At 37.4% G+C, this 22798-nt stretch overlaps 4 protein-coding genes across 11 annotated transcripts in view; 1 reads left to right on the top strand and 3 right to left on the bottom strand.

Moving 5' to 3' along the window:
* The window catches only part of LOC122355255 (sialoadhesin-like), a 15969-nt gene extending 4732 nt beyond the window's left edge, over positions 1–11237 (bottom strand). For 4 of the 7 annotated variants that reach the window (XM_043253338.1, XM_043253337.1, XM_043253333.1 and 1 more), the window contains exons 1-5: positions 11004–11237; positions 10483–10818; positions 10174–10407; positions 9335–9658; positions 9050–9259 (exon numbers count right to left, since the gene is read on the bottom strand). In XM_043253338.1, the coding sequence (XP_043109273.1) occupies positions 9050–9259; positions 9335–9658; positions 10174–10407; positions 10483–10818; positions 11004–11064 (1165 nt within the window). In that variant the 5' untranslated portion in view covers positions 11065–11237. Of the gene's footprint in view, positions 1–5091; positions 5350–5478; positions 7738–7851; positions 7907–8853; positions 8963–9049; positions 9260–9334; positions 9659–10173; positions 10408–10482; positions 10819–11003 lie in introns of those variants that run through there. The other 3 variants (XM_043253335.1, XM_043253340.1, XM_043253339.1) reach the window with 3 other exon arrangements.
* thrab (thyroid hormone receptor alpha b) overlaps positions 1–22798 on the top strand; it is a 628197-nt gene that overhangs the window by 45580 nt on the left and 559819 nt on the right. The window lies entirely within an intron of this gene.
* LOC122355261 (sialoadhesin-like) lies at positions 13258–16654 on the bottom strand. Of its 2 annotated transcripts, XM_043253346.1 has the most exons (8): positions 16549–16654; positions 16036–16112; positions 15525–15863; positions 15230–15454; positions 14176–14499; positions 13806–14106; positions 13668–13721; positions 13258–13570 (listed from the first exon to the last, which is right to left on the bottom strand). In XM_043253346.1, the coding sequence occupies exons 2-7, from the start codon at positions 16079–16081 to the stop codon at positions 13682–13684; spliced, it is 1275 nt and encodes a 424-aa protein (XP_043109281.1). In that variant the 5' UTR covers positions 16082–16112; positions 16549–16654; the 3' UTR covers positions 13258–13570; positions 13668–13681. The 2 variants fall into 2 exon arrangements, with proteins under 2 accessions (XP_043109281.1, XP_043109282.1); XM_043253347.1 differs by lacking the exon at positions 13668–13721.
* LOC122355252 (extracellular serine/threonine protein kinase FAM20C-like) overlaps positions 19755–22798 on the bottom strand; it is a 9702-nt gene continuing 6658 nt past the window's right edge. The window contains exons 4-10 of the mRNA XM_043253329.1: positions 21684–21776; positions 21478–21593; positions 21214–21394; positions 20816–20925; positions 20378–20459; positions 20235–20294; positions 19755–20154 (exon numbers count right to left, since the gene is read on the bottom strand). Of these exons, the coding sequence (XP_043109264.1) occupies positions 19905–20154; positions 20235–20294; positions 20378–20459; positions 20816–20925; positions 21214–21394; positions 21478–21593; positions 21684–21776 (892 nt within the window). The 3' untranslated portion in view covers positions 19755–19904. The remainder of the gene's footprint in view (positions 20155–20234; positions 20295–20377; positions 20460–20815; positions 20926–21213; positions 21395–21477; positions 21594–21683; positions 21777–22798) is intronic.

The following is a 22798-nucleotide window of genomic DNA, read 5'->3' as shown; positions in this document are numbered from 1 at the left end:
ATTAACACAACACACAAATCAGCGGTTGTTTACGCAAAAGTGTGCGTTTGCATTTTGATACTGTGATAATGTCATAGGCAGGATTGATTTTAAAGTACTTTTACTCATTTATAAGTCACTTAACGGCATAGGACCTAAATACACTGCAGATATGCACACTAAATATAAACCTAGGATCAAATCAGTTAAACATACCAAGGGTTCACTTAAAACAAGGGGAATCCGTATGTAGCTATTATGGGTGGCCACAGTTGGAACCACAAATCTATGTCTTTGATGTGGAAAAGTGCTTAGCGTCAAGTTAGGGTATGGGCAGTACTTTTTACTGCCGGTTTTTGAAAATATGAGCTGTTCTTAAAGCTTGCTACTCTAAATTCGTAACATAATTGGGTGCTCGTCCCAAAAATCCAATGCTGTAGTTGGGTAATTGTTTTGTTACACACACTGGGTAGCTCATCTCAGGGACGCATGAAAGCCTTTGTGAGGGCCTTAGCTTGGCTAAGAGCGAGTTGGCTAATACCTTGTTGTACCATGTCATACTTCCTGAAGAGCTAATATTAATTATCTACTACTTAAGTTTTAACAAATATAACTATGAACTATTTGAAGTGTTGGAACCAGTGACCACCACACAATATATGCAGAATATCAAAACTTTAGGAGTCCATTTCATAAATTTATATTAAATGTATTTAGAATAAATATATGAGACACAAAATTATGTATCTGAGGGGTCAGAAGCGTCCGGGTCCATTTGCAGTTTTATTAAGACAAGGTCAGACACAAGCAGAGGTCGATCAACTGTGTCAATTGTAACACAAAGAATCCGGAGACACAAACGTTTACCAGGCAGTAGTCGGAGCAGGCAGCGATCAGGAGAATCAGGGTCAGAAATAACAAACACAGTCAAAAGGGCAGGCAGCAGAGAATCACAAGCGGTTACACAGTCCAGGATCAAACAGGTTATGAAAGGCTCAGAAACTTCAGACGGGCTAAAAAAGACTTTGTGAAGGGAAATGAAGTCCGAATAAGGGTGCCCTCCGGTGGTGATCGGATAGAGCCACAGGGCCCTGACTTTTGACTTTACTTGTGTTATCTTTGATTATTATTCAAATATGATCAAAGTGTGACAAACATGCAAAAAAAAAAAAAAAAACTTTTTCACACCACTGTAAACATTGAAAAACACAATGACAAAGGAGATCAGAGTTGCTATAAGATGTAATAGACAATCTGAGGAACCAGTTTTCTGCCAATGACCCTACCTCACTGTGGAAAGCACTGAAAGGCATCATCAACAACAAGACAGTATCCCCCAGAACTGAGAAGAATCAACAATTGGCCGACAGTTTGAATGTTTTATTGTACATTTGAAACTCCACGCCCATTCTGCCCTTCTTTCCATAGATCCATGAACACCACCCTGCTCCACCTGAAGGACATCATTGTAGATTCTGCAGCCAACTAATGTATTCTACAACATCTGGACAGATCAGAGATTATTTGAAGATCCTGTTTGTGGACTTCAGCTCGACCTTCTACTCTGTCAAGCCAAACCTCCTCCTGTCCAAAATTTCCTCTGTGTCCACCTCCATCTGATAGTGGATTACCTTCTTTCTGACAGACAAGGCAACAGGTGGGGAAAATTCTTATTCAGGAATTTTCTCTCATCGTCAGCAATGGTACCCCTCAGGGTTACGTCCTCTCCCAACTGCTCTTCTCTCTCTACACCAACAACAGCTGTGCCTTTACTGGGCTCTCTTTCAAGCTTCTAAAGATTGCAGATGAAACCTCACTCATTGGCCACATCCAGGATGGTAACAAGTCTGTTTACAGACCAAAGGTTAAGTAGCTGGTGGCCTGTTGCAGGACCACTTGGCATCACTTTTTAATGCTCAAGGTACCCCTTTAACGTAATTTTTTGTTTACAGTTGTTTGTCTTAACTTAATGGTTTGCATTCATTTGTATGTAAATTTATACTTTCATTGGAGCACCTAACCCCACCACTTCCCTAAATCTACACACTTCTGAACAATATGAAGCACACAGTAAGAATAGAAATAGAAGGAAATAGAAGTACGAGGACACAATGACATCACTCCAGCAGCTCTGATGTACAGACAACAGACTCTGAGACAAAAAAGATAATAAAATATATTTAAAACATATTCTGTATTTTTATTTTCACCTCTTATTTCTGTTGAATCATAAATCACACTTTCTCATTATATTAATTGTACTTCATTTCATAAGATCTTTTACTCACCACATCTACAGAACAGCTATGATGAGAAACTGAGGTAAAAACACCAGCAGAATGACTATATAATGACTGAACGCAGTGCTCTTCACTGGATCAGTTACGTTGCCTTCTACAGCACAGGAATACTGTTGAAGCTCTTCACTGCTGACTGAGTCCAGATACAGCTTGTTGTCTTTAGTGAATCCATCTGTTACCTGTCGTCCGTTCTTGTACCAGATGTAAGTAAGGTTGTTGTTCAGAGTGCATTCAGTTGAACAGATTAATATCACTTCCTGTCTCTTCGATATAAAGTTCGGGCTGGTTTTCAATTGGGTACCTGAAAAGCAAAAGCCTATTAGGAAATATACAGAAAACATGTTAAATCAGTTTATCGTGATCAGTTACCGTGACAGTAAGAGTGACTCCAGGTGATCCAAAGTATCTGCCATTTAGATCAGTGAAGAACAAGAATTCGTATTCTCCAGAGTCACTGATCTTGAGATCTTTGATTCTCAGTTTGCTCCCCACATACTCCACACGACCAGCAAACTGATGCTTTTCACGCAGATCCCTGAAGCCCCCAGATGGAGAATGATGCCATAATATTTTATTTAAAGTAAAACCAGGGGGATGTGAGAATGTGCTGGAAATCTCTACAGTTGATCCCACCACAGCACAGACTCTTCTAGAGGTGTAAGTCACATCCCAGCAGGTGTTCTGAAAAAGACCTGAAAGAGACAAAGATTACTGCTGTGAAAATCACAACGAAGGTCTGTTCACAACAGTGTTTGACACAAAAATTTTGTGAGATGAACATTTTGACTCAATATCTGATCTTTCTCCCACACATTACAAAGCAAAAGCTTACTGTACAAAGAGCCTCTTAAGACCCTCTCATGGTTTTAGGGGAAAAATGTTTAGAACATTGTTTAGAGCGTTGAAAATAATCTGTAACTTTATATTTATATATAAAATTATATTTCATTCATAATTTAGGCTATATCATCAATGCTATGCTATGGACTCAATTTCTTTAAAATACTGAAAAGACATGAATGAACATGCATAGGCAAAGCCGTTTTTTAAAATCACCAATACATTTTTTAGTTTTCAAGATATTTTTGTTTACCAAAAAACACATTTGTATAATATTGAAACATAATTATTTTCCCTATTCATTTGTTATGTCTACCAAAATACATAATAAACATTCTTTTGTCCTCATATGACACACATGTATTAAATCAGCATCCTTTTTTTGTGACAACATGTCATATTTTGATTCGAAACCCCTCCTGAGATGTAGATTTATGACACACAATTTAAAAACTATTGTAATATGATCATAATTTCAGACATTTTTGAAGACCAAGGAGAGGGAGTGGTCATGATGAAACATCCAAACATTTGGTGTCTCTAAAAAGCTCTGAATGTGCTTTGTACAGTGCATCCAGACTTAGAACTATGACATATACAGTATCAGAGAAATTCACTGAAATATAATATCCTCATATGAGGGCGCACGCTCTTAAGAGGTTAGATTAGTGCTTTTGGTCACTTTAACTGAGCTTCTGCTTGTACAAACTACAACCTGGAGACTACTCTACTGGCCCTGGTCTGATAAGATTAAGTGCATCACGATATTAAAACTGTTCAGGAACTTGCCTTTATTAGATATGTATTGTATGAGAAATTTATGAGGAAACAAAGCCCTGTAAAAGGTTTGCTTCCAGTTTCCCAACGCTATGATGTTAGCCCATCCCTTTGTGAAATCAAAAGTTTTACACACACTTGAGAGCCCTGCAACCATTTCAACACTTGGGCTAAACACAGGAAGTGTGTAAGTAGACTAGCGGTCCAGTGCAATTAGACACTAATTTGCCAACTGTTATAATACATAGGAACTGGTTTTGAGACTGCACTGAACAAATCATTTGAATTTGTAAAAAAAAAGTAAAAAAAGTAACACTCACACACAGGAGAGGAGGATTGTATACGACCTGGAGTACGAGAACAAGTGTAACTTCCAGCAGCGTCAGGTGAGACTGTAATGCTCTTGGAACGAGCTTCTGAAAGTTGCTTGTTGTTTTTGTGCCAGTAGTAATCCTGAAACGTGTACGTCACATCACAGGAAGCCTCACAGGTCAGTTCTACCGTCTCATTTCTAGGGTCTGTAGATGCAGGACCGATCTTCACCTGCAGGTCTGAATAGAGTGAAGATTAAGAAAACCTAATAAATGGAAACAGCTGACCAGAATCCGTGTTCATCTTCACCTGTGACTGTTAGATTGACGGCTGCTGAGCTGAGATGTTTAACTCCATCATCCACGAACATGAGCTGATATTCTCCAGCGTCTGTCTCTGTCACGTCTGATATTATGAGTATCGCTTCGTATTTACTGATGGTCTGTTCCACTCGTCCAGAGTAGTCTGAATCTAAAGTCAAATCTTCGGGTTCATTGTTTTTTCTCCAGTTTTCGCTTTGTTTCTCACTGAACCAGAACGCGGTTTTGTTGTATATGTTGTCGTAATTGCACCTCAACCGCACATCGGTTTCCCTCACAGCGCAAATATCTTCACAGTCCACAGAGATGGGCTTCAATGTTAGAGATTCTGATCAGAAAAAAAGAAAAACAACGAGAACAGACCATTTGCATCGATGAAAAAACCTAATACACTACAAGAGCAGCAACTTTTCTTCAAATAAAATGTTTTTACTCTGTGTTGGAATTTTGATTAATTAATATTGATCCATTAAAACTATAATCTTACCTGAAACATGTAGAAGAAGGATGAGTGATGTGATTCTGAAGTCCATGCTTTAATACTCGAGACTAATACTAAAAATATATTTATATTCAATTAATTTATGTCAATAGCATTGTTTAAAGTGATATATAGTTAAGTAAATGTTCATTTGTTACGGTTCTTAACCCTAATGTTGCGATCCAGTCATTTTCTCTACCACCATCAAAATCTTGTTACATTTGTGGTGTGCCCATTAAAAAATGACCGACCTACAAATATTGCTTATAAATTCCTTTTATATTACTAACAATTAGATTCAGTCTTTTTGTCAAAAACTTTGTCAATGAGTTTACGAAACCTGTGATAACAGAAAGAAATTTGTTGAAAAAGGCTGACAAACACCAATTTAGGTAAAAGAATTTTAGCACAACACGAGTTAAATTGAAAGTAAATGAGTGATTTAAGTTAAATGATCATGTATACTTACATTTTGAAGATTTCTCCAGCTTTCAAAGTGGTTTACTCTGGTACACACGTAATACTTTTTTCAGGATTACCAGGCAATCATTTGCTTCCTTTTTACCCTTCCTTTTCAATTTTATATCCATTTATTGGGCAACGGCAGATAACCACCCACTGTGTTAGCGTCATAGATTCCAGTTTATTTTTTTGAATACCTTATTGCAATTAGCTGAGTCAATTATGAATTATAAAAACCTGTGTAAAATATGTTTGTAATTTGTTAGGATGCATCTGTTGATTTAGTTTGGTTTTGAAAACATTTACATCATTTTCAACACAAGTTATTTTAATGACTCTAATTTCCACTTTATTTAAACACAAAATTAAGGAGTGAACATAAAGCAAAAGTGAGCAGATGGAGGTTTTACTTACTCCGGGGGCAGAAAGGAAAATGATTGGTAATTTTAATGACTCTAAACCCTACTTTATTTAAACACTAAATATCAGTGAGTGAACATAAAAAAAACATAAAACAAAACTTATGTTACACTCATGTCATCGTAGTGTAAGTAAAATAAAAATAGCTTACCCAGAGTATGATGGAAACCAGCTAACTTTTACTAGACCTAATCTGTAACCTTAAAAATAATTTTATACCTTGAAGGATCTTTTGATAATTTCATAAATACTGGTTAGGAAAACACACACACACACACACTCCAAGGGTAATTACTTTATGTAATTATTAGGTAGACTAGAAGACTCCAGATTATAAGTTTAGACCTTTTAATGTTACTTAAATAAAAAAAAAAAAACATACCAAGTTAAAAAAAACACTCATTTTGTGGTAAGATAAAACATAATGTCTTTAAGGCATATTTTGTGAAACTGGATTCCCTGCATAAAGGCCTGATCTAACAGGACACACAATCTATCACTGTCATGACATCACAGTGCTGCTGACAGTTCTGACTGTTGCTAGGTGACGATGTCACAGTGGAAGAACATAATGACATCACACATCAGCTTTGATAAACAGATACAGATGTACACAGATGTGGAAAACCAGACTCTGAACAAAAGCGCAATGTTGTTGCCATTGCTTATATTACAGTGGATTCAATACATACAAAATATAAGCTAATAAAAAAATATAAGACAATGAAAAAGTGCTTTGAAAATAATGTTGTAAGACAGATGTGATTACTGTGACTGTGTCTCACTTCAAAGTGAAACAGTCTGTAATGGTCATCTACTAGATGAACAGTGAAGGTGGGAATTATAAGTAAGATTTTCTAAACATTAAACGTAGTAGAGTGTTTGTTCATGTAGACTCTGTTGCTTACTTAAAATATTATTTGCACTGTTGACCAAAAGCTACATTTCAGAGAGTCGGAATGTTCAGCACACATCAACAGCGTGATCAAAATGAAGACCGTGGATGTAAAAGCTTCACATTAAACTGATATCAATCACTGTTAATATTTTCATTGTATTTTAGTGCTGTTTGTGACGATTCAGCTCCTGATCCACTCTCCACTTCTCACGCAAAATGATTGCTTTTCTTATATCATATTCTTTGTTCTCTTCAATTTCAGGTGAACGCAGATATTACTTGATTTTAAAAAATAATAAAAACAAGATAGTTTTCATTTTATATAATTTGTTAAAAAATCTTTTGAAGTTTGAAATGACCGTGAGCTACCATGAGCTATTTTACTGAATGTTGGTCTAGCCAATGGTCTAGCCGAGTCTGTGTGTCATTACAGTATTACACTTCCACTCGTTATGAAATATGTTACACAAAAAATTATTTTCCTTTCTTAATATTGTACACGTGATGATCAGAGGGGGCTTACAAGGTCGATCAGGCGCATGAAGGACGTCCTGTGAATATCCTTCGGTACGTCCCGTGAACATACTCATGACATCTAAAGAACGTTTGTAGATGCTATCCAGGGGGCATCGTGGGTACTTTTTTTGTTAGTTAGGTGTATAACGTGGGCACTGTCCATAAATTTTGAGTAAATGTATTAATTCTATATCATTCTGTAATACTATGTACTTGTACTTTAAGTTACGGTTTTACTAATGTTCAGCAGAACTTCACAGCAGCATAATGAACATCGTCTGTGGTTGACTGTACAGCGGTAGGAGCTGATGAAGTGTCAGGCTGCTTGAAATTAATAGTTGAATAAAAAACATCCCGATCCTTCATGTGATCTTGCTGTGTGCAGACCGTAGACAAGCCTGCAGCGTTCTCGTACAGCGCAGCTGAATCAGACTATGAGTTTGAGCAGAAAAGAGGACCGAAAACAAAATATCAGTGACAGAACATATTTCAGTATATATATTTAACCATGTTGTGAGTGAAATCCGTTCGTTCTCATCCTCTCACCTGCACACTGCCCTTATTGTCCTTTTTCTGGTGAGATGAATTATTCTTTCTCCTTCTGTTTAAAAGGCATGATATCAAAAGATATTTTTCATTAATCTAAAAGATTGGACAAATCCCAACAGACCATTTACAAAAACTAAACAAATAAAGAGCTTGTTCCTGTTACGTTCACCAGCTGGAGAGTGTCCTAGGCTGCGGTTCTCTGTTTTGCTACAAAGACTCTTATTTTGAAATGTTTGTTCCTCATCGTGTCTGTCTTCTCTTGCCAGTTGTTAGTTCCCTTGACGACTGATTAACTCATCTCCTGATTGTTATCACTTGTATTTAAAGTCCTGTTTGTCTGCCCTGTTCTTGGATTATTGCTCAGTTTAGCCCCTTTATGGACTCTTTATGGACTGACCCACGCTAGCCTTAGGATTATTCTTGTGTCTTTGCCTCTGCTATCTTTGTTTGCCGTTCTTTCGACTCAGCCTGTTTCAACCATATCTTTGCAATAAAGCCCTGCAAACTGCTCGTCTGAGTCTCTTTCATTACAGCTACTAAACTGAAACCCATTAACCACTCACATTTACACAACAGTCACAACTTTCCAAAGATCAGCAACCCAGACATTTATGGTAAACCAACAAGGAAGAAACAAGAAATATGGTATTAGATCCCCTGCTGTCATTAATTAATTCTCTTAAAACCCATCATTAAAAATTAAAATGACATATTTAAATGATTTAAAAATTATACAGAAGAAATAACTGCTGAACAGTAGAAAGTCTGTCAAAACATATGCTGTTTCTTCTGTGTGTAGCACCTACAGCTCTGCAGACTGTTTTAAATGATCTCAGTAGGAAAGAGTTCACACAGTCCCTGATCATTTCAATCTGACTTTACTATCTGACAACTAGAACCAGGAGCATTCACACAGCAAATGAGAAAGCATATTTGCTTGTTTCATATGAAAATATGACGTTTGCACAGATGCACCAAAACAAAAACCATGATTTTTACCTGTACCACAAGACTCCTATGGGGGCAAGAATCAGAAACGCAGAGAATATGATGGCAGTGCTCAGTAAAGCTGTGTTCACCTCTGAGTCTGGTATCTGGATTTCTGGGTCTTTAAGAACAAGAAACATGAAAAAACTCACATACACTCAAAGTAATCGTAAACACTGAAGAACATGCATCATGAGAGATGTGTTACCTCCTACAGCACAGGAATACTGTTGAAGCTCTTCACTGCTGACTGAGTCCAGATACAGCTTGTTGTCTTTAGTGAACCCATCTGTCACCTGTCGTCTGTTCTTGTACCAGATGTAAGAGGTGTTTTTGTTCACAGTGCAGTTGGCTGAACAGCTTAATATCCCTTCCTGTCTCTCTGATAGAAAGACTTGGCTTCTTTTCATCTGTGTGCCTAAAATAATACAAGTCTGTTAGAAATCATACAGTCAACATTTTTGAACATAATCAGTTTATCTTGATCAGTTACCTGTAACCGTAAGAATGACTCCAGGTGATCCTGAATATTGGCCATTTAATTTAGTGATGATCCTGAATCTATATACTCCAGAGTCACTGATCTTGAGATCTTTGATTCTCAGTTTGTTCTCCACATACTCCACACGACCAGCAAATTGAGACTCCTTAAGCAGATCCTTGAAATCACCAGATGGACCGTAATGCCAGAATTTTTTTCTTACAGTATGACCAGGGGGATGTGAGTATGTGCTGGAAATCTCTACAGTTGATCCCACCACAGCACAGACTCTTCTAGAGGTGTAAGTCACATCCCAGCAGCTGCTCTGAAAAACACCTGAAAGAGACACAGATTACTGCTTTAAAGCACACAGCAAACTCCAAGATAAATGTTTTTCACATTAAAATTCAGTGTGAAAGACATTTAAATTTTGATTCAGTTACTTTTCTGAGCTTTTTAAGTATTTTTTTTAATCTGTTAATTTAAATCGTTTAAACAGAATCACAACTGCTAATTTTCACAATTTATAACACTATGATGTGCAAACTAGTGGTGTAATTAAAAGTAGTACACACACTTGAGGTCTTAACAGCCAGTTAAACGCTTGTCATAAACTCATGAAATCTATAGTAAATAATTTAACAGATGGTCAAGTGCAAAGTCATCATAGTTTCCCCCTGATTCAGTATTTTTAGTCGTAACAACAATTTGATTTTAACAGAAAAATGTGGAAATCACAACATTCATCTTAATCTAAAAATACCTTTCCGATAATCCCATTTATACTCATGTATGAGCAAACACAGATATTATATTAGTGTTTATGAAATAAATATATCAGTGTCACTCACACACAGGAGACGAGGAATTCAGAAGGTCTGCAGTAAGAAAACAGGAGTAACTGCCAGAACTTTGAGGATAAACTGCAATCCTCCTCGAATTAATATCTAGTAAATATCGTCCATTTCTTTTCCAGTAGAAATTCTGAGGTCTGGATGTCAAATCACAGGAAGTATCACAGGTCAGTATCTCGAATCTCCGACCTCTGGCGTCTATAGATGTAGAATTCTTCCTCACCTGCAGGTCTGAATTATTGTGAAATGAATAAAACTTGTCACATTAAAACAGCTGAAGTGACCAGAATCTGTGTTCATCTTCACCTGTGACTGTTAGACTGACGGCTGCTGAGCTGAGATGTTTAACTCCACCATCCACAAACATGAGCTGATATTCTCCAGCGTCTGTCTCTCTCAGGTCTGATATTGTGAGTGTTGAAGACCCGCTGAAGATCTCATGTTTCACTCGTCCTGAGTAGTCTGAGTCTAAAGTCAAATCTTCAGGTTCATTGTCGTTTCTCCAGTTTTTACTTTGTTTCTCACTGAACCAGAACACAGGTGTGATGTTGCTGTTATAAGAGCACTTCAAGTGCACACTGGTTTCCCTCAGAGCACAAATATTCGTACAGTTCACAGAAACGTAGTTCAGTGTTAGAGAATCTGATTTTTTTTAAAAATGTAAAAAAGAAAAAATAACACTGAGAATGAAAGGTTTGCTTTGATGGAGAAGTGATTCTGACAAACCAAGTGAGTCACTTCGAGTGAAGCAACTCTCCTTAAAGTATAAAATGTATTTAGTTTGTATTGGAACACATTTTTATGAAACATTCAAACAATAATCTTACCTGAAACGTGTAGAAGTAAGATCAGTACTACAAGACTGAAGTCTTGCTTTGCTGAAGTCATGTTTTACCTTTCAAAATAATCCACTTGTTCAATTAAAAGGAAAACAACAACGTTGTGAGACAGGCCCACGTTAATTTTTCAACCATTTATTTATCGCAATAGATTCTACATGAACTGTTTAAATTTAATGTGGTTATCAAAATGTGGTGTCAAAAGCAGTGCTCATATTTGAATCTTAGTAGACAAGTGAGTGAATTTATTTCCTCTATTTTTCACTCAAGTCTTTCATCCACATTTTGTTGGGCAACTTCATTTATCCACCCACTTCTTGAGCATCTCTATATTTGGAACTTTCCAGTTCACTTTTAGATTTTGCGTTTCAGAAGTATAGTTGTTGATTTGCTGTCAGAGAATTCATAAACATCAACTGGCCCCACATATTCATATTTTATAGAAGCTGTAAAAGATATAGCAAAGCTACCAAAGCAAATCTGAAGCCTCTGTTTATTAAGCCCTCTGCACATTATTTACTAAAACTATTAATGTATTATTTATTTTAAGCCTTATCTTTAAGGAGTAATGCAGCTGTCACTGTGTGGTGTGGAAAGTAGCGCAAGAAGATGACAGATAACAATTAACAGGCCTTTAATAATCCACAATAAAGCAAGTCCAGACAGAAGGGTAGGACCAGACAAACTTACACTGAACAGAATCAAACTTTTAAAGGGGAGATAAAGACATTAACTGACGAGACACACCGGAGCATAATGAACTGATTAACATAAGAAAGAAACTAGGTCACGCATGGCACATGAGGAATAAAAACACACGAAACAGTCCAAGGGGTGTGACAGATGCCTTCTCATGCTATTTTAATTATCATAAATGTGGTGTAAGTGGTGTAACCTTCCTTTTCTTCCCACTTACTGTTGGGTAATTTTCCACCCACTGTATTTAGACAGTATTTCTCAATCAGTTGAGTCAATGACGAGTGAGGAACAATTTTCTAAATCCACAATAGCTCGTCAACAAGCTACTTACTAGGCCTTATTGGCTTCTTTTGTGATTGGATCTTGGATGTTTTAACAGGAAGACCTCAGTCAGTCTATGTCAGCCACAACATTGGTGTCCCACATGGATCCGTGCAAAGCCCGCTGCTCTTTATGCTGCTGACGGCCAAGTCCAGCCCCGACCGCATCATCAAGTTTGCAGATGACGCAACTGTGGTAGGTCACTTTGGCAACAGTGACGAAACAACCTACAGAGAGGAAGTGGCGCAACTGACTCAGTAGGGCAGATTGTTTGTACCACACTTCGATGTAGGGAAGACTAAGGAGGTAGTGATGAATTTCAGAAGAAGCTCTGTGGGGTCTGAGGAGACACTGACCATCAACAGCTCGACGGTGGAGAGACTCAGCAGCACTAAATTATTGGTGGCAAATATGGTGGTTCACATCACAGAAGATTTCACCTGGACCACCAACACTACATCACTCGCCAAGAAGGCCCAATAGTGCCGTAACTAAAAGAGCAAATCTCCATCAAACCATCCTCACCACTTTATACAGGAACACAACTAGTACGTTTGGTCATTAAAGGGTGGGTAAAATGCCGATTCATGGATTCAGAGTTGTTTATACTGTTTATTACCAAGTATTTATATGCTAAAAATCTTACTTCTGGGTTTGTTAAAGTTTCGGAGAGTTTCATGATGTAGTCAGGACGGAACTCTTTATATGGGCATTTTGCCCGGAAATACATGTCAGCACTGCAGACAGCAAGTGAAACAGTATTTAGTTTAGTTGGTGATCAGCGCTCAAGTGCTCGTCTCTCGCCCGCCCCCACGGCACGCCTCCAGGAACTCAGCTTTTTTCCGTAAAAAGATGGACTAATTCGCAACCAAAACTGACCTCAGTGGGGACTGCTGAGCAAATCAGTGGTTTAACCCACCCAACTATCCAAGAACTGTACTCACCTTAAAATTTCGGATCCCTCACACCCATGCCATGTGCTCTTTGAAATACTGCTGTCTGGTCGGTGCTACAGAGCACTGAACACCAGAACTTATCACGTACTGTATTGATGCATGGACCACTTGTCGTCACTTTTTAGCGTTCAAGGTACCCCTTTAAGCTTCATTTTTCCACATGCAAGGTCTGCCATGTTTTTAGTTGTTTGTCTTAACTTACTGATTTGCATGCATTTGAATAGAAATTAATTTTTTCATAGGAGCGAAGAAGAGAGTGAAACATATGGATTTTATTGTTTTATTTAAATTTTTGTGCATTCATTTTTGTGTAATTACAGTTAAAATACAGTATTCCCATCACTTTATTACAGTGTATTCTGTAATTACACAGGACAATTATTTTCCTTTATATTTGTTTACTTATGCAAATTAAAAGTAAATAATATGTCACTGTTTATGACATCACAGTATCTCTGTGTCGCCGCTGACAGTTCTGACTGTTGCTAGGTGATGATGTCACAATAGAAGAACACAATGACATCACTCCAGAAGCTCTGATGTACAGACAGCAGATGTAGACGAAGACATCTTGAACATCTGAGACAAACAAAAGATAATAAAAGGTATTTAAAACATTTTTGCAAAAATTGCATGTCAAATATAATAGCAACTTCTGAATATTATACATTTTCACCTTATTTTTTGTTTTCAGTTTGATTTTGAAATGCGATTCATTTGGATGAAAAACCTGTTGAATCATATGTCACTCTTTTCCACCTGAATACGTTTCATTATATTAATTGCTTGTCATGCTATTAGATATTTTACTCACCAGATCCAAAGAGCTGCTATGATGAGAAACTGAGGTAAAAACACAAGCAGAGTGACTGTATAATGACTGAACGCAGTGCTCTTTACATTGACTTCTAAAGCACAGGAATACTGTTGAAGCTCTTCACTGCTGACTGAGTCCAGATACAGCTTGTTGTCTTTAGTGAACCCATCTGTTACCTGTCGTCCGTTCTTGTACCAGATGCAAGTATGTTTGTCAGTCAGAGTGCATTTAGTTGAACAGATCAGCGTCACTTCCTGTCTCTTGAATACAAAATTTGGGATTCTTGTCACCTGTGTATCTGAAAAACAAATGTCTATTAGAAAATATACAGAAAACATGTTAAATCAGTTTATCAGTGATCAGTTACCTGTGACAGTAAGAGTGACTCCAGGTGATCCAATGTATCTGCCATTTAGATCAGTGAAGAGCATGAATCTATATTCTCCAGAGTCACTGATCTTGAGATCTTTGATTCTCAGTTTGTTCTCCACATACTCCACACGACCAGAAAATTGAGGCTCCTTATGCAGATCCTTAGAGTCACCAGATGGACCGTAATGCCAGAATGTTTTTCTTACAGTATGACCAGGGGGATGTGAGTATGTGCTGGAAATCTCTACAGTTGATCCCACCACAGCACAGACTCTTCTAGAGGTGTAAGTCACATCCCAGCAGCTGCTCTGAGAAACACCTGAAAGAGACACAGATTGCAGCTGTTAAAATGAATGAATAATTTATATAGCGCTTTATTGTGTATTGCCTTACACCCAAAGTTCTTTACAATTTACTCAACCATCACCAGTGTGCAGCATCCACCATTACGATGAGTGTCATGGGATTTTTAATGACCACAGAGAGACCACAGTATGAGTTGGCCTGTGGGGTTATATGGCTGTGGCACAATCAAGGTCTGTTCACACCAATGCTTGTCACAAAAAATCAGTGTGCATCATTTTTTAATTTGATTCAATGATCTTATTACCACCTATTACACCGCAAAGTTAACTGTACAACCAATAAGATTAGTGCTTTTGCTCTCATTAGTGCTCTCAATTTTTCTTTACTGAATGAATAAGTAAACAAAGCTCTTTTGTTTGCTTACAATTTCCCAACAGTGCATCCAATTGTGAAATCAGAAGTGTTATGCACACTTGAGGTCGCCATGCCCATTTCAACACTTGGGCTAAACACAGGAAGCATGTCAGCAGACTAGCTAGTTCTCCTTGTCTGAAAATGTACAATAATGCTTGTGGTCTTCAGAGTGCACACTTTCATAATGTCAATTTAATTTAAACAAATAAATGACATGAATTTCCATGATGAACCTTAGTCTTGGTGTGAAAACACTTTTAAACATTTTTACATATGTTTTAACAAACACTGATTTTATATTAGTGCTAATTAAAAAAAGTGTCACTCACACACAGGAGATGAGCTAAGACCAGGAGTACGAGAGCAAGAGTAACTACCAGGAGCTTCAGGTGAAACTACAATGCTCCTGGAATTAGCTTCTGGAAGAGGAATATTGTTTTTGTTCCAGTAGTAATTCTTATTGCTGAACATCAAATCACAGGAAGCCTCACAGGTCAGCTCTACCGTCTCATTTCTAGGGTCTGTAGATGCAGGACCGATCCTCACCTGCAGGTCTGAATAGACTGAAGATTAAGAAAACCTAATAAATGTAAACAGCTTACCAGAATCTGTGTTCATCTTCACCTGTGACTGTTAGATTGACGGCTGCTGAGCTGAGATGTTTAACTCCATCATCCACGAACATGAGCTGATATTCTCCAGCGTCTGTCTCTGTCACGTCTGATATTATGAGCATCGCTTCGTATTTACTGATGGTCTGTTCCACTCGTCCAGAGTAGTCTGAATCTAAAGTCAAATCTTCGGGTTCATTGTTTTTTCTCCAGTTTTTGCTTTGTTTCTCACTGAACCAGAACGCTGTTTTGGTGTGTATGTTGTCGTAATTGCACTTCAATCGCGCTTGGGTTTCCCTCAGAGCGCAAATGCTTTCACAGCTCACAAAGATGGGCTTCAATGTTAGAGATTCTGATTGCCAAAAAGAAAAAGAAAAGAAACAAGGAGACCAGACCATTCACACTGATGAAAAAACAAGTCATTATAGGAGCAGTGAAGGGACTCTTCTTCTTGTCTAAAATGTTTTTAGTCTGTGTTGAAATTTTGATAAATTAATATTGATCCATTAAAGCAATAATCTTACCTGAAACATGCAGAAGAAGAATCAGTGATGTGATTCTGAAGTCCATGCCTCACTTGTCTTGTTTGTCGACACAAATACTAATAATAAAAAACAACTTCAAATCATTTATCTCACTAGCTCATACATTAATTGAATTTGTTTAAAGTGATAAATAGTTAAGTAAATGTACATTTAAGCCTATTTTCAAAAATAGTGGAGTGTTCTTTCAACCCTAATGTTGTCATCTAGTCGTTTTGGCCCAGAGACAGACAAATATTGCTTATAAATTCAGTTTATATTTTTAGCAAATATTAGAATCAGTCTTTTTGTCAAAACTGAGGGGCATACTCTCAATGAGTTCCAATAAAGAAATACAAAAGCTGTGATAACAGAAAGAAAATGGTTTACAAAGGTTGACAAAAACACAGACTCTAAAAGTTGCTGATTATAAAGCATAGGTTATTTACAACCAATGTTTAAAATTGATTTAAATATTTAAATAAAGGCAGTTCAGCGAGAGTTATGTATGCTTACATGTTGAAGATTTCTTCAGCTTAAAAAGCGCTTAACAAAAGTGATGTTCTTTTTTTTAGGATTACCAGGCAATCATATAGTCCCATTTGCTTCCCTTTTTTCCCTTCCAGATAACCACCCACTGTGAGCACGTCATAGGTTCCAGTTTCAGTGCCAGTAAATACCTAACTGAGTTCTGGCTTTTTGGCCGACCTCTGACTCTAAGTATGACATATGATGTAAGTAGCATCATACGTCGAGTCAAAAAATCAGATTTATGTATCCGATTAATTTTTAAGATGTTATATAAAACCCTAACAGGTGTCATATAGCACTTTATTACAGTGATTCCTTGGCTTGTTGTTATACTCGTGCCTTATAGGACATATTCTTAAAAATAGGAAACATAATAGCACATTTGTCATATATGACTACCATAGACGTGCCAGTATTAAGTCGAATGATAACTAACCAGTTCTTACCAAATTGTACCTCATAGCATCAAATTCTTGTACTAAATGTTTACTGAGAAACATAATACATTTAAACATTTACAAATTTATCCCAGCTTGGAATTGTTTTCTTTATGCAAGAGTTATTCGTATAGCGTCGCTAAACTGAAGTTGAGCCACTGATGTCACATGGACTGTATGCCAATGACAATTTCAGCCGTGTTGCTGTTTATGGAGGGTCAGATGGCGCTCTGATTTTGGGTCTTACGGGTTTGAAACGACATGAGGCTGAGCGATTAATGACAGAATTTTCATTTTGTGGTGAACTAACCCTTTAAGGCCTGTTCATATTTGTCACAAACATTCAGTTTGATTTGCGGCTGTAACGTAGACGTACCAGATGAGACTTAAGGCGAGTGGATCCAAATGCAAAGCTTTATTCACAGGCAAGGTCAAACAGGCAGGGTGGAACATCAGCAAACAGATATGCAGAGAGAAAAACACAAGAATAATCCTAGGGCAAACACGGCCTACGATCAGCAAACAACATCTAAAGGGCAAGACAAGAGGGGTAATACAGGATCCCGGCAGGACACAAAAATAATCCTATTGCAAACAATATGGATTAAACAGAGAGCTACAGTGTTAAATGCTACGTAATGCTCGGCGGTGAGTGAGAGTAAGTCCAGGGTTTTAAGTAGCCTGAGTCTAATTGGAAGCAGTGAATGAGTGATTAGTGGAATCAGGTGTGTGTGTCGTCAGTGCAATGGGTGATGGGGATTGAAGTCCGGAACGAAATACAATCAAGAGTCAATGTGGAGAGGAGGTGACATCTGGTGGTGAGTGGAAGTTCATAGACCAAAATCATGACAGAAAAAAAGCAGGTGCACAGGAATGAGACACACTTTTCTAGGCAAATTGATTAGTATGTTACATATAACTTGGTAAAAAATAAATAATTAATGTGTTGCACATTTGCACAGATAAATGGTTAAAACTGCTTTTTATCACTTCTTTAGAAGCATCCCGATTATTAAACTTTAATGTAAAATGTGTAAATAAGTAAAAAGTAAAAAGTTTTGTTTGCAATTTTACAACACTATGATGTAAGTGTATCCCATTGTGTAATCAAACATTTTACGCACACTCAGTCTCCATGCCTTCTTCAACATTTGGTCTAAACACAAGGAAAAACATAAGTAGACTAGTGGTCAAGTGTAAACCATCCTCTGTGTATATGACTGTCTTCTTTCAGACAAACACAGTAAGATTTTTATTTTTTTAATAACTTCCAAGCTTGGTAATGCTGGTGGATAGTGGCCGTTATTTTGAAGCTTCGTAAATTGGGTATATCTGCAAGTATTGCAACGTAAAACTAACCTATATGCCTTTGGGGGGTTATCACGTGTCCTCTGAAGCAGATCGATAGGATTTTGTAGCAAAAATATTTCTAGTTTTAAAATTAAAACCTAAATAACTGACTTCCAGTTATTTTTGGCGAGAGTGGTGGGAGTTCTTGCTTGGCTGACTTCTGACTCGATGTAAGTTGCGTCATACAAGTTATTTAGGTCATTTATATTAAAAGCTGCAGTCCATAACTTTTTGGGTTTTAAAATGATCCAAAATCAGTATTTCAGAAAGTAAATAACAAGTCAGTATAGCTTTGCTTTAGGCCGATTCACAATGGTTTGCTTATAATAAATTTTTCTGATACGAGTGGTAGAGGTAGGTTTTTGCGGGAAATTTGAGCATGACACTGCGTTATTCATTACATTATGTCTGTAAACACAAAGAAGTTGTCCCGGGGTGGTGACAAATCGAGTCCCCCCCCCTTAAAATCTGTTCCCATAGGACCCCAAGTGATCGCATTGGCTCAAATTACTTTTAACTCTTTCCCAGCCAATGACGAGATAGCTCGTCATTCAGGTTACAACGCTTCCCCGTCGAATTATTTTTCAATGTACCATTTACTAAACCAATTTATGATTTATAACCAGCTCTCTTAAAATAATGTTCCTGTCGACTGTACCATTTTGCACAAAATTTAACACTTGTGAATACATGAGTCCCTGTGAGGACTCCAAATGATGTTGACTCTGAATCATTATACATATCTATCACCATGCTAACATTCATGTTTACTTGTACCATCTTTTTAAGTTATGGGCCCATGAATTTGACATATGCCACAAGACAGTTAATGAGCCAACTGGAGGCCCCCCTGGTAGCACACGTACATCTAGGAGATGTCCATTTGACGTCTGCATTTACATCTGCAAGACATATTATTTAGGTTGTTTGCTCATCTGCAATACGTCTTTTAGATGTCAAATAGACGTCTATTAGATGTCTTTAAGATGTTTATGATTTAAAATGTATGTAAAACTGACATCTGTAAGACGTTTTCCAGACGTTTGTAGACAGCAGATGCTTTCCAGATCAAGAGATCTTTAACAGACATCTTGCAGAGGTACGTGTGCCATCTAGGGACAGCTGTATTTCAAAGTGCATTTAAAGTTTCACTAGTGGCTTATCCCTAAGTTCTTGTCTATTGTCTATAGACATTTTATCATATCGTTTTGAGGGAATGGACCCATCATTTTCTGACACATGATTGTACAGTTGAACGTACCATTACATTGACAGCCCAATTGGAGGCACTTCATGACTCATGACGTCCAACATATCCACGTTTAGACTTACGCCTGCTGTACACAACCGTCAAAACAAAAAGAACTTCAAAATTCTAACTATAATAAATGAGAAACAGTTCAATAAAGTATCTAGTATTTATGTATATCTCTTATGCCGACTGATTGATTCACTGTATTTAACATTATTTAACAAGCATACATTGAATACCAACAAAGTCGGTGTTTACAGTCTGGTAATACAGCACGACATCTAGATCTAAATGACATCCCATCAAGCCCCAGGGTAATCGGTGATGTCGTCATATATGACATCACTGTGATACTGATGCTGCTGTAGACAGTCCTGAATGGTTTGAATGACTGTTTCTAGGCGACGATCTAAAGCAGAAAGATGTGGTTCGGAGAGGAGTGGGACCACGGCTGCAAGCGGGTCCTTAGACAAAGACGCACGCATTACATCACTCATCCGATACGACCGGAGAGATAGCAGACGTAAACGAAGCAATGTTGACCGACGGACCCTAAATGTAAGAAAGGGGGAATAATAAGCAGACTAAAAAATACAGTACTCTTAAATTGAAATCAGTTATGTTCACTCTACCTGCAGCACTGCACAAGAGGAGCCAGTATAGACGGTTCGTCTTTAGAATGACGTCCAAACTTGAACACAGAAAGGCTCATTCGAAAAGAGCCAAACAAAACATCATCAGAAAGCCTCTTTGACTCTTGATTTTTAATACTCACGCCCTTCCGTTGTCTAAGTGTACGAGAAACGTGTCATTGCCAAATTTCTCAAACGTTTCATAGTGGTGCCTGTCCATGTTACCTAGGGTAGACGGAAAGTATCAGGAAAACAATTATTTAACAATGGACAGATTATTTTGCTGATTTACATCAGGTCAATGAAAGTTAATGAGGTCTAAAGTTGATGCATGGACTTTCATAACTTTCATTTTCCACACGTTTTGTGTTTTGAGTAAGTACTGTGGCACTTGGATATATAGACCCTAACATATTAAATTATTACCAAATTGATGTCATTTACCATAGTATTGACACGCTACACCAAGCTATTTCAAAGAATGTCACAGTTTGAGTCCAAAACCGGGATATTTCTATGGTACATGTCAGAAAACCGAAATTGTTTTGTATGTGAATCATCTGAACTGATTCATGACTCACTCATTAGAAAGTCCAGAATGCTCATGTCGATCAGATCCACCAATCGAGTGCCTCGGTCATAGGGAGGAGTCTTTTTTATGGAGTCACAGTAGTTGGAGTCTGTCTCCCATCTGTTGCAGAAATAATCATCAGTTACTTATGCTGGATTCTCAACTGTGAATCACACCCAATAAATATGTACAAAAACAAATAAAGAGGGAGAAGAATTAAGAAAAGTAGATACATTGAAAGTCAAGATTGAGGACTTTCAGTTTATACACAAAAACACTTAGAGATTTTACCAAAACAAATTTAGTTTTGTGTTCAACAGAAGAAAGAAGGCCATACAAGATTGAAACTACACAAGGCTGAGTAATTTTGGGTGTGCTATCTTTTTAAATAACACACTCTCCACCCACTGAGCCAGCTTGCTTCGGCTGTAGGACCGTCTCCAGGGACTCCTCCACGAGCGACGTGGTGCCAAACTCGGGTCTGGCAACATAGCAGCCATAGATCCCTCTACCTTGAGGGGACGACCACAGATAGCATGCTCTGTGGAGCAGTAATAGGAACACTGGCCATAAAAACATGCATTCCCCACTGCAGAAAGACAAAGATGGATGGTGACGTAAAAGTATTTAAAAAATTTTTTGGAGAGAAAGTAAAAGACAAGTGCAACAAACCTGGAGAAGTGAAAAATGTTGTGACCAGTTTATGGTCGGTGGTGATGTCTTTGATCTCTTTTATCACATTAATGAGCCTCCCAACCACCGGAGGCACCCTTCTGAAACCCAGAATCTTATTGAGAGACAGAAAGGGTTTTCATTATTTTTAATTTCATTTCAATTGTATTATATGAAAGTATTTGTAATATACAGTGTGTGCTCACCTGTCTAAGTGGAAGGCTGCGATCTCAGCATTATGCCGTTCAAAATCAGAAAAGTAGTACAGATTCACATTGGTCTCCTCATGCCGTTCCTGTCTTAAATTGAAACAATTCCGATCACATTAACTGTGTTTGACCACTGCACTCTAAATAAAAAAATAAATAAATAAAATAAAATCTGTAGTCGTTTTATAGTCAAAGTCTCTAAATCTTGAGTTTATTTGTTTTACTTTATTTGTTCATTGCACTGCGCCTCATAAGCTACACTTCCATCCAACTATTTTTTATGTGTTTTTTGGAATATCGCATTAAACAAACGCGGAATGGAAACGCCAAGATGTGCAAAAATGGCAAAAATCCGCATTGTAAACTTATGCGCACAATTGAATAGGATAAACTTTATATCCGATAAGAAAAATGTGCATAAACTACAATGAAATGGAACATTTACAGAATAAATTCCTCAATGCACATTAAAGTCATGTGATGTCATGTTGTTATGGTCATTCTGAAAAGCCTGAACAAAGTATGGCGTCAAATGATAACATTATTAGGATAACATATTTCTGGATAACATAACTGCATTCCCAAACAGCAACAGAAAGTGAAGTTTTTGGTGTCTTCGACTAATTGCATGGAAACTGTGCTTTATTCGCATGTTTTAACTTTAGTTCAAAGTGTAAAAGCGATCTAGAAATCTATGGTTTAGAACCAGAACATACTTATTATAGCACTGAATAATAACGCTAATAAGCAAATAGAATTACTTGATGCTTATACACTCTTGTAGATACAAAAAAGGTAACAATTTATTTTAAGAAGAGGCACATGGTGCTTGGATCTCACTTCATGGGCTTGAAGAGCGCCTGCCCATAATTAGGAAATGACATCACCAACTTCAGCTGCGTTCCGCCTGATTTTTGAACTGAAAAGTAAAAAAAAAAAGATTACTTGTAACATGTTATTTCGATTTTATGTCCTGTAACTCCATTCTGACTTATAACAGATAACCAAACGGCGCAATCTAATATCACAAGCAACACGTGATAGTGGACTTTGTCATGAGTTTTCATTATAACATTATAATAAATTTAGCTTAGGTTATAATTATTATATAT

The sequence above is a fragment of the Puntigrus tetrazona genome, chromosome 12 (assembly GCF_018831695.1).
Source record: "Puntigrus tetrazona isolate hp1 chromosome 12, ASM1883169v1, whole genome shotgun sequence".
NCBI lineage: Eukaryota > Metazoa > Chordata > Actinopteri > Cypriniformes > Cyprinidae > Puntigrus > Puntigrus tetrazona.
This window is presented reverse-complemented; position numbering and strand designations above follow the sequence as displayed.